Raw genomic sequence first — 12,253 nt, 5'->3', positions numbered from 1 at the left:
TTTAATGATATTACAGAATGCCATTAAGACCATATTTACACAATTTCTGAGTGGCAGCAAACACAAGCTGCTTTTCTGCCAGTCCTACAGCTGAACTTTTATCTTTCTCTGGAGGAACACTGTATCTGTTTAAGTTGACAGCTCTTTGACTCCTCTTTTGATGATTCCTGTGCCTTTGAGGGTGGAAAGTGATCTAGGGTAATACTTGGCCCATCACTGAATTCACAGATGCCCTCCTCTTTCAGCTGAGCTGCTGATCGTCTTCCATCCCACAGAGCCACTTGTCACACTTGGCACATAAACTACATGATGAATTGCTCACCTTAGGCTTTTAGATAAGTCAAGATATTTGTGTGACGAAAGGAAAAGCTACAGCACTGTAGAGAGACGAGATGCCTTAGATACCTTATCTCAGTCACAGCTCTGCCAGACTGCTGCTCCTGTGATCCATTCCCTGTGAACTGTAGCTATGGCAAGTGCATCTAGAATGCATGCAGTTAAGGCTGTTGCAAGCATAAAGGACAGAGTCCTAAGACCTGTATTTACCTTTTTTGCTTTCTGGGTCTTAGAAAGATGAGTTCTGCTGAAAGAGTCTTCTGGCAATGCATGCAGTTGTACCTGGAGATCTGCACCATGTGCAGAGGTTGCTGATGAGTTCTTTTCTCTCATTAAAAAAAAAAAACAAAAAACAGCCAGAACACACTGATGCAGGTAGCTTGGCAGTTTGGGAAATGATTGATGGGCTAGGTTAATATTTTTAATGTTTCTGCTACCCATCAGAGTCTTGTAATGCTGTACAAAATAGCATTTGTCAGATGTTGATCAAAGGATTATTTGTCTGCTGCAATTTGAACTTCTGCCATAGACTAATATGTCAGAATATGTTGTGTCAATACTTTATATTCCTATCAAGATTTCAATTCTTTAAAATAACTTAGAAGGTAAAGTGGGGAGTTGGAACATGTTCAAATTATATAGTTTAAGGCAAAGTGGCATAATGAAAAGGTAACCATTGTATGTTTCAGTAGCATATTATCAGAGCATCATTTGATGCCCCAAATTATGAAAACATGAGTAAGACCAGAGGTCTTGAGGAGTGTGGCTCTGATAAATGTAACATGTGCTTTAGTTTCAAGGCTCGATGGTTTTCACACAGTAAGACTGTGCCTGTGGTGGTCTAGGAGTGAACATATTGTATGGCTTCCAAGTGACTCAGCACTGTTCCACCAGCAGTGAAGTAGAACCAGAATTACTATAATCGTCCAGCAGAGGATCAGCTTTCATGGCACAATCTGTTTCTTTTCTCAATTGCTAAGCAGCATATAATAGAACTTAACAGAAAGAAAGGCGGAGGAAAAATAGCAGAACTGAAAAATTCTTGGTGTTTTTGCAAAACCGGATTTTTCTCACTTTTTCAGATTAAAGAGCAGGAAAAAACCTGCATCTTAATTTCAAGTAAACTGATCACTGTTTAAATGTCACTAACCATTGATCAGATACATTTTACCTTATTATCAATTATATTAATTTTTATTTTCTCAAATTATAAGTTTTGTGGACAAGATGTGAGGTCTAGTTAGCAGACTGAGCTGTAGGATGTGACTTGAAGTTGTCTGTGGAAAATGTCCTCAGCACATGGAGCTATGAAAGGAAATCTAAGTGTATAGGTAATACAGGTTAGGAACTGGTTTTTTATATGCTCCTATTCTAGCTGGGAATGTCTGGTTTTGTTGGTGAATGACTGGATTAGGCCTGCTGTGCTGTTTCCAGGCAAGTTCATAGTGTATGACAGTCAGGGCTCTGAATGTACTGGTAGCCATTGTCATCCAAGCCCAGTGAATTTAAAAGGTTGTGTGATGAGAAAAAAGGGGTCAGGCCAAGAACTGGCAGTGCTAAGGGTTCAAACAAGATCAGTGCAATGGCTGTACCTGCTTGGTAAAATAACTGATACATGGTGAGAGTAAAGCTTTGTGGTTGGACTTAATTCTACTAAGACAGTGGCCTTAGCAGAAAAACAATTGACAGGATTGCTGATGTCATGCCTTTTTTTTTCCTTTAATATCCTTTTTTTTTTCCCTTTTTTTTTGAGCAGTATTAATCAAATATGTTGAATTAACAAGCCAAAGATCTTTAGGTACTGATTTTCTTTTCAGCGTTCTAGAAAACCAGGTTTTAAAATCTTTTAGAGTCTTGCATGCATGAGCAAATTTGTAATTGACCTGCTGTTGAACTGGGGAGAAAAAAAGCTTCTAGCCACAGCATGTCAGAGAATAGCTAACAATAATAAACAAGTAAAGAATGTGCCACTTTGCTCTTTCAAGATACTGTAATACAAAGCAAGACTGAGTTTCTTTGAGGTAATTTTCTGTTAATGAAGTGACTGCTAAAATTTGATCCTCTGTTGTGCCACTTCTTTCCGTGAGTCGCAAATGCTTTTGGATCCTGTTGTAGGTAAGCACTGATTAAACACTGATGCTTAAGGTAGTTTTTTCAGTATAATTACTAGGGATGTTATCAACATACCTTTGAGTCCTTTTGAAATACTATTGTACTAGAATAAAGGTACAGGAAGCAAGTAATAATTCTGAAAAATAATGTTCTCCTTCATTAACTGAGCTCTTGATAGGGGGGAGGTACTGTCAATTTAGAACCAATGTAAGTGAGCCTTCGTAGAGTTTTGTGAAACCAGGTCTTTTCGAGCGCTACTACCTTATCAGTATTTTTCTTTATCAACTTCTCTGTCTTCTGTTTCAGCTGCATGTGCCCTTCTGAGTTTTTCCCCTTGAGTTGCTTTAAGTTATTTTTTTGGTTAGTCCTTCTTTCTTGCCCCTTCATCTATCAAGTTAAATTTTTGTCACTATGGACTTGGAAATATGTTTAAGTACTAAAGTTGAATTGCATTTATTCCTTTACATAAAAACTTAGAGGTAAGGAACTGTTAGATTCTTTGAAAATCATTGTTATACTTAATGTTTGTGCTGATGGGTAACATTTTTTTCACAACTGTCTTTCAGAACATTTACTCGCGACTTCTGCCTTCTACCTTTTGTAGAACTCTCTTTCATACCTTTATATTGTATTGGTGACCATTTTAATTGATTTGTCTTTACAAGGCTGGTTTTCAAACATCCTCAAAAAAAAAGCTTTTCTCTCTCTAATCTTGCTGCTCTTTTTACACTGTGTGCATGAAGTCTTTAAAAAAAAAAGCAGTAATTCACATGCAAAATTCTGCATTTTTCTTAGATGAATTTCTCAGTGATGGACTGACACTGGTTTTGCAGTCAGTATGTTTTAAAAATAGAAACTTTGGCCAGGGTACTCTTTTACTTTCATAATGCTAAAAGTGTCACCTTGAACCACAGCCCTAATTTGGACTGAAAGAGGTTAATGTCATGTATTTAAAAGTCTGCATGTGAAAAATGGTTTATTAATATGTCTGTTTTATTTCAGGAAGATGTGGAAACAGGAGTCCACCTGGATCCTGCTATCAAGGAAGTTCAATACAATCCCACTTATGAAACTATGTTTGCACCTGAGGTAAGAAGCAATATTGATCTTCAGAGCGGAAATGCCTTTGGCTTAGAGGGCAGAGGTTCTATAAATTTCATGTGAATTTCCTATAAGACAACTTCTTTGGATACTTGCTGCTTTTTGGGATCTAGTTTTGACAAATTTAAAAAATAGATTCTACACAGCTGTGTTGGTATTTTTAATGCTTGAATTTTAATATTCTGTATAAAGCTCTTCTAAGAAGATTCCTGAAGTCTTTATCAGAATTATAGCTATGGAAATTAAAAATTAAGCTGGGAAAATAGCATTATAAAGATGTTAAGCAAAACACGAACTGCATTAAAGTGGTCTCTGACTATTTTCACATTTTTGGTATTTACTCATTGTGGTCATTAGAGCAAAATGAACAGTTATAACACTTTTAAGATATAACGTTATTGCAGATATAACACTTCTAAGAAGAGGATTTAAAATTAAAATCAAAGCACTTTCAGTTTAATTATTCACATCAGTATTAAGAATATTAGTAACTTGAGCTGTGCTAAATGTGTATAGCGAAAAACTGTTTTAGGCTGAATTTAGACTGCTTGGTGCCATGTGAACCACTTTCCATTTTATTATAACTGACAGGCTATCGGAAAGATAAAAATAGCTGTTCGAGCATTTCACTATTTCCAGTATTTAACTTCTTTGTACAGTTTGTCTTCTGTAAGACCAGGAGTTAGCATTCTAGGTAGACAAATGCTGCAGTAATCTCAGATTTCTATATTAGTTATGCTTTATGTTTAGAAAACATTTTGTGGAACCACATAAATTGGCCTTTTCATAGCAAGCTTGCATTTTCTCAAAGCCATGATGTGTGTGAGCAAAAGTACTGATATAAAAGTGCTGCTGTGTGTAAATGTTTTAGTGAGGGAAACCTATTGTGGGAGTGTCAGGTGTTTAGTATAGCTGACAAGCATAGGGGTTACAATTAATGTTAGTGTGATATTAGTCTCAGTGTACTGCCTTTATTTGTAGTCACTGTTCTCTTCCTAGCCATGATAACCAGGAAGACTGGCATTTGTCATCTTGCAAGAAGAAAAGAAAGGCAGGGTTTCATTAGTTGTTTTCCTGGAATAATACAGCAAGTCCTTATTTGCTTTTTAAATGCAGAAAAATATTGTTAACAGTGTAATTTCTGTATTAATCACATGAGTTTAGTAGGACCTGATACATCTTTTTTGATCTCCTCCCCCTTAGAAGGGACAGTACACTGTGGTTTTGTCTTCTGAATGCTTCTACTGGTCACATACTGAATGACCGTATGTGTTGATACTGTCGAGTATCAGCAAGTCAAGTAGTTGATATTTGTCTAATACAGGCAGAAAGTTCAATCACTAACTATTCAAAGCAACTGTGCAATTACTGTGTAAAATAACAGACTAAGAAACTTATTCAGTAGTCGTAATCAAATACAAAGTGATTTTGCATTACAATTTTTGAAAGACAAATCTTTTTTTTTCTGTGTTTTTTTTTTTTTTTCTGAAAACCTACATACACAAAAATAAGAAATTACTAATTCTGCTATACTTTGTTTTAATATTTTTTGATGTAGTTTGGACCAGAAAACCCATTTAGGACTCAGCAAATGGCTGCACCTAGAAATATGCTTTCTGGATATGCAGAACCAGCTCACATCAATGATTTCATGTTTGAACAACAAAGAAGAACATTTGCAACCTATGGTAAGTCTTTAACAGTGAAATTCACCTCTATCTTTCTTATGCCCATGTTGGACAAATTAAGTTGTTCTCGATAGAACAGTTAATAGGACTGCAACTTCTGTAAATTGCTTTTTATCAGACTTAGTAAAATGGGAAAAGGTCTTTGAATGAGAATCCATATGACTGGAGATAATAGTATTTATTTGGGCAAACTCATTTTTTAATTCTCTTTGAAACTGTAATCCAGTGTATGATCTCCTAGCAAGCCCCTCTTAATTAATCCTTTCATTAGTTGCATCAAGTGTAAAACACACAAATCAAAATTTCACATTTTTAACATGACTAACTGTAGATCTGTTATGCAAATAGATTCTTTCATGTGATTCTAATTAAAGGTAACTCTCTTAAAACCAAGAGGATACCTTTCTGAGTTTTCAGGTTTTCTATAGATACAAACTAAATGAACTGGATGTGCAGAAAATGGGAATACATTACTATAATAGTCTTGGCAAAACAGACCCAGAGAATTCTGTGTTGGTGGTCACTGTAGTAGCTACTTTCTTACCTTGAATAGTCTTTTCACTTGTAAATACTTGCATTTGAAAAATAAAACATATGAGTCTTCGAGAAGCTTGAGATTCAAACAAACTTTTTAGGAATTGTAAGAAAAATTGATTTTTTTTTTAAATAGGAAAAATGTCAAAAGACTAGGGATTCTAGGCATCCTTTTGGACATGTTTGAAAGAACAGAACTACCATGTGTTTGTATATAACAGTGGTTAATTTTTCTTGTGTTTCATTGTAAGCTTTCATTTCTGTTTTAAGCTTGATTGCAAGTTCTTGCTCAGTTGAAGTATCACTTTATATTCTTCAAATTCAGTTTATTAGGCAAGTTCTGATGCTTCCTGTGTAAACTTAAAATATCACAACACTGAACTTTTTGCACAACATATTTGCGTCTTTATTCATATTTACATTCAAAATGCTACTCCTTGGAAACTCTCTTGCCTCAAAAATCACCTCCCTAAACACGAGTCCCCTTAAATTCATTAGGGCTTTATGCATGTATGAATTCACTTACTGTGTTCTCTGATGGATGAGATTGGGACTTTATTGCTAACATCTCTGGGAGCTAGGTAATACAGTGAAAAAAGTTGCCCAAAATTAGAGATTATCACATCCTCAAGTTTTCTTTGTGTTTTTATTAGAGATTTTCTTGTGAAAGTTAAAAACTGAAATATATTTATGACAGTGTTTTTCTTTTATATAGTTTTAGCTATTAGGTACTTTTCATTGTGTTGTTAGGATGTGGAATATAAGCAAAATGCCAATATTAAGAAATGGATATCTAGTTCCATAGCATAATTTTAACTTAACTTGACTGTAATTTTGATGTTAGAACTTGACAGATAGGAGCCTCTTCAGGATCCGAATAGACAGATTAGATTTTGTTCTGTGAAATTAAATGTAGCATTGTGTGGGTTGGGCATTTTTGTGTGTAAAATAGATACTGGAATAAAGGAGTCTGTAGGCATATAGTGTTTGGTTTGGGGTTTTTTTTGTTTGTGAAGTTTAGTTTGGGGGAAGGTAGAACTGGCAAGTCTACTCAAAACTCCTGCTACTGGTTTATATAATCACTGTGTAGCAACTGCCTTGAAAGCTGTATTACAAGTGAGTATAAAAATGTATTTTTAAGACTTGTAACATTGGCAACTGTGCAGCTATCATATTCAGCTTTCTAGAAATGTTCAATAGATAATGATCTGGGTACAGCGAAGATGGAACTATGAAAAGGCTGAGATACAGGCAATTTAAATGGCAAGAACAAGCACTGAGAAGCTGAAGTTCAAGCTAGAAGATGCAGTAAATGAGCATGATATTCTGGCTCAGTAGGTCTGTTCAAAACAGCACTCCTTTAAGTTGTCAAAAAGTTATCTATTAGAAAATGCAATATTCTCTTTTTCCATTTGGAAAGATGTAATTATTATCTTCTCAGAAAAAACGTAAAAACGTAATTATAATTGATAGGCATAAACCTAAACCATACATGTTTTTAATGGCTAAGTCATAACATGCTGCAAGAACAGAGAATAAACCTCTCTTTTAAAACCTGCAGATCCTGAAACCTCTAACCTCTGTTACTCTGTTTAGTACCATTGCACTAAGGCAGGAGATCTCAAATCTGCAATAGCTGGCATGTAAATAAACATTGACTATAAATGAAGGACAAGGGGTGGTAAATGAGATCATGTATCCAAAACAACTCAACTGCCTGAGTGTCTTTCACCAAAAAAAGACAACTTTATATTATATGTCAACCTAAAACTTAGTACATATTCAGTGAGAAACTATTTATTAACCTCCAAAAAACCCCAACAAGTATTTTTTGGCAACTAGTTTTTCATATCTGCTTCTTTTACAGTAAATATTTACTGTTAAAAGTACATTTTCCTTATGATGCTTAGATAGCTGAGAACATCCATGCTACCATTGACTGACGGTCCTTCCAACCCTTTATTCTATTAGACAGATAGGCAACAATGGATCCCTAATGAGGTGTAGAAGAAGCAAGCCAGTAGTGATACATCCAAATACTTTTTTTTCAATATTCAGTCTCTCAACTAAAGACAATGCTTATATATTTATTAATTTGCAGTGAGTTCATTGTGTTTGTTTGTTTTTTTCTTTTTGACAGACTTGTTAAGCTCCTTCTGGAACCCATATAATTCTTCTTTGTATGTAGTAATCTCTTGCAGGCAGCTCTGCAGCTTACCTTGTATAAGGATGTATCTCTCTTTTGAAACTTGTCCAACTTAACAGCTTTCTTGTTTGACTTGATATCCCCTAGCCTCTTGTACTGGAAGACAAAACGAGCAGTCATTTCTTATTCCCCATTTCTGTGTCATTCCTTATTTTATAGATCTTGGCCATAACTACTTCTCAGTCTGAGTTTTTTCACCTGAAAAGGTCTGATCAATCTTCTTTTTCCTCCCTTCCAGGCTTTTCATGCCTATGGCTATCCTTGTTTCTCTTCCATTTGTCTGCTAGTTCCACTGTATTGTTCCTCAAGATGAAGAGCAAAGCTGTGCACAAAGTTTACATGTTAGTCTCACTGTGTATTTGTTCTGTGGCTTAATAAAGGGAGAGGCTTTTCCTTTTCAATTGCTGAGAATTCTTAACACTCCATTTTTCTCTAGAAGTTTCAATAACTTGCTCAAAGCTACTTGCTACTTTTTTCCAGATCATTTATCAGTATGTTGAAGATCATGGTCGAGAGCATGAATCTGTCAGCAACTTTCCTGTGCTGTGCAAACCAACCATTTATTTTTGCCAGTGTTTTAATAACTTTTCATCAACTGGCCATATAAAGACATATGGACTTTTTAAATGTCTTCGAGGCACTGTCTGATCAGTCTAACTTGGTATCGTAAAGGTGTCCAACATCATCCAAACTTTGCTCATTCACAGGGTTGTCACCTCAGAAATATTCTGGAGGTTTTGTCATTGTAATTTACCTGTACAGAAAACTATGTCTTCTCTGCTGCAATATATAATACTCACCCAAGTGCATAGTCATCTTCTTTACTATAGTTTCTTCTCCTTCAATCTTTTAAATATACAAATGTCTACCCATAATCCCCATATCTCTTTTGAAAGATGGCATTATATTGAGACATTCTTTTTCTGTCATTTCAGGTGATATTAGGTGAGAGTCTTTGCACTGTGGTTTGAGTTTAGATCTCTTGGGTGACTGCCATCTCGTCCTGGTGTTTTGTTACCACTTACTTGATTCTTTAATGTCCTCACTTTGAGATAGATACTATATCATGTTACCCATAAAGAAAAGTTCTGGCACAGGAGCCTACCCAAGCTCCTCCATATTGAACATGTGTTTAAAAAAAAACCTCACTCATGCTCTCTTTTCATTCCTTGATCATCTGTTGACCTGCATGCTGTCTGGTATGGTTTCTGCCCCTGCAGGTTTTGACCAAGGATAGGTGTTAGTTTTTATACCTTTTGTGATTTGACCCTCACTTTTGGGAGGAGGCTGCCTTACTGTAGTGTTAATTTTGTCTTCTGGTTGGTCTTTTGTATTTGCCACATCTGGATGCAACTTCAGCTCTTTGAAGAATAGTTTCTTATTTCTGATAGTTTCTCTTTATGTACTATTCAGCTGGGCTCACTTCCTTCTGGTCGCTTTGAAATTGTCTTTTAATAGCTGGCAGGCAGTAGTTCTTTTTCACCTACATGGTGTTTTCGATGTGCCCCTGCCTTTGAAAAAGGCTTTACCCTTTGGTACTCACTTTCTGTTCCTTTTTAAAACCTTTTTTCTTAATATAGCCCTCCTGTTTTGAGACTGAGATCACTGTTGTAAATGTTTTTATGGCTTTCTTTGCTTAGTCAACAATGTTGATTTTTATACCCCATTATGGTCATTGTCAAAATGTGTATCCTTAGAAAGACTGTCTTAAAATCAAGTTTCCTGCACTGCTCAGTTGGCTTTTTTTCACATGAATCTCTAACATGACTGCTTCATGGTACAAGTACATTGTGTAAAAATGCTGTTTTCATCATATCTTGGTGTGAGATTTGCACAGGCTGCTACAAGGAGGTGACTAAAATATGTCATTATTGCTGTACTTCTTTCCCTGGCACCTGTTGTTTAGTCTCTGTTACCATTTCATGGTTATTGCATCTTCTGTCTGAATGGTTAGTAACAGAGTCCTATCAACTGTACCCACCACTACTTAAACCTGGAATTTCAATCCAAAGGATCCTTTAATGCTTGTTAACACTATTAACTTGTTAATCTGATTTGTCTTTAAGCCTTCTGTGGTATATAGTATGTTTTTCCCCTCTGGTGTGACCATCTTATTTCTGTATTCCTTCCACCTGGTAAAGCATATATTCTATCCAATTATGTCAGTACTGTCCTACCAATTATGTTAGTTTATTATTTTAAAACAAGATTTTCCAATTTTACTATGTATTGTTTTTAGCTTCTGCCATTTTGCATGCATGCTTGGGTTTTCCATTTCCCTGCCCTCAGTTTAAATAGGATTCTGTGCTTATTACTATCCCTATTATCTGAGGTTTCAGATTTGTGTGCTACCTTTTCCTTGATGATATTGTTCTCTAAAGATTGTGTATCATTGCAAATTGGTTATTTTTCTTGAAGTATTTGCCATCCTCAAATATTTTATCAAAAAGCACTCTCTGAACCTTCTCAGTACCAATAGCTTTTTAGTGTAGATGAGGCCTACCCATCTCAGTAAGGTTCCCTTCATTCCAGGAGTTTGAGGAGGTAAAATTGACACAGGCACTGAAGATGTTTTCCACATTATGGTTAAGATCTGCAGTGGCTGAGGGAGCTGGGATTGTGTAGCCTGGAGAAAAGGAGACCTGGGCTGTGGGGAAGACTTCATTGCTTTCTACAGCTACCTCAAGGGAGTATACCAATGGCATAATCCATAGAAATATTGAGTAAAATAGTCCAGGTAGGCCATTTTATATCCTGTATAAGACTCCATATAAGATCCTCTCCCAGTTTAATGGAAAGCCATTAATAATTGGTCTGAGGGAGTCCTGACTTTTTTAAATTGGTAACTAGTTTTGCATCTGCAGTCATAGGTAATCTACCCCATTTTGATTCCATTGATGTAACTTAGTTTAATTTCTGCCATTAAGAGAAGGCTATCTTTCTCTAAAAACAAATTCCTCTTCACAAGCCATTATAATGTAAAATGCCAAAAGCTTAACTAGCATTATTTTCCCAATGATGTAGTCCTTGGAGCATGGCAGAAAAGACTAGGGAGTCCTAAAATACAAGCACTAGTTTATTCTTCTGTATCTGTGCTCTCAGCAGAAGCAGTCTCTTTTCTTCAAAAGTCTCTTCTGAGTGTAGTTTAAAAAAGTCAGTATACTCTCCTTAATTATATTAGCATATATACATTTTCAGAAGCAGAAATAGAGATTATTTTTTACATGCAGGACACTAACTGTTCATGAATATGTTAGAAAAGTCATTTCGTAGCTATTTCAGCATCAGTGATCATCCTAGAAGTGGACTGCTTCATTCATGCAGCATTTAGTATTTTAAAATCTCTTCTTCACAAGACATTAATGTCCTTTTTAATAAGAAGCAGCCTTTGTCCATGAATCTCCAAGCTCTTTATGAGTACTCAGTAACTTGGTTATAGCAGGATTACTTCATCACTAACACTGATATTTTAAGAGCTTAAGATGACTGACTTGGAAATAACACTGTGATTTTTTTAATTTTTTTTTCCCCAGCTACTCATGTTGCATGCAACACCTACAGTCACTATTACCTCTTACAATTATAGGTACTTTATTCTCTGATTACTTCGATTCTGCAGAGGTGCCAGTGCAGTCAGAGTGGGTTAGTCCAGCTGTATTTTTCCACACACCTGAGCTACCTTGGGTCTCTGTATGCTGCATTGCACAGTACAGTGTAAACATGCTTTAATTAGCTGTCTTTCTGGAATGCACATCAAAGTCTGATTATTTAACCAACCATTTCAGGTGCATTGAAATTATGGATGTAGGTGGAATTGTACCTTTCATTGCTAAAATGTTGCATGAAATAACTGCCTCCTAAATAAAACTGAAGGAGACATAGAAGTCAGGGCACATTATGTGGGATACCAGCTGAGTAGGATAAAAGCAAGCTGTCTTTTGCAGCTGCGCTCAGGAGTCCCAGCCAGAAAGAAAAGATTCTCTTTCACACATTCACTAGAAAGTAGAAATTGTTCAGAGCTTTTCTATGAGAATGATGCTGGACCAAATTCAACTCAGCTATAAGGAGTCTCCGCTTCCACGGGAAGCTGTGCTTGGCCCAGGGGCCCTATTCATTGGAATACTGTCCCTCTTTTACAAGTACCAAGCAAATAGAGTCCCGGAGACAGTGTCAATACAGTTGGAGGACAAGTAAACCACTGTATTGATTTTGACATAAATCCAAAGTAATATCTCTCCACTGTTAATAGAAACCTTATGGCTTGGAAGAGAACTCA

General features: G+C 36.0%; 1 protein-coding gene across 1 annotated transcript in view; it reads left to right on the top strand.

The window, feature by feature from the left end:
* The window catches only part of CDC40 (cell division cycle 40), a 39,099-nt gene that overhangs the window by 6,310 nt on the left and 20,536 nt on the right, over window positions 1-12,253 (top strand). Inside the window, exons 2-3 of the mRNA XM_051792341.1 lie at window positions 3,451-3,537; window positions 5,108-5,237. Coding sequence (XP_051648301.1) covers window positions 3,451-3,537; window positions 5,108-5,237 — 217 coding nt within the window. The remainder of the gene's footprint in view (window positions 1-3,450; window positions 3,538-5,107; window positions 5,238-12,253) is intronic.

This window comes from Manacus candei, unplaced genomic scaffold, assembly GCF_025592945.1.
Source record: "Manacus candei isolate 608988 ecotype Guabito, Panama unplaced genomic scaffold, ASM2559294v1 h1tg000034l, whole genome shotgun sequence".
NCBI lineage: Eukaryota > Metazoa > Chordata > Aves > Passeriformes > Pipridae > Manacus > Manacus candei.
This window is presented reverse-complemented; position numbering and strand designations above follow the sequence as displayed.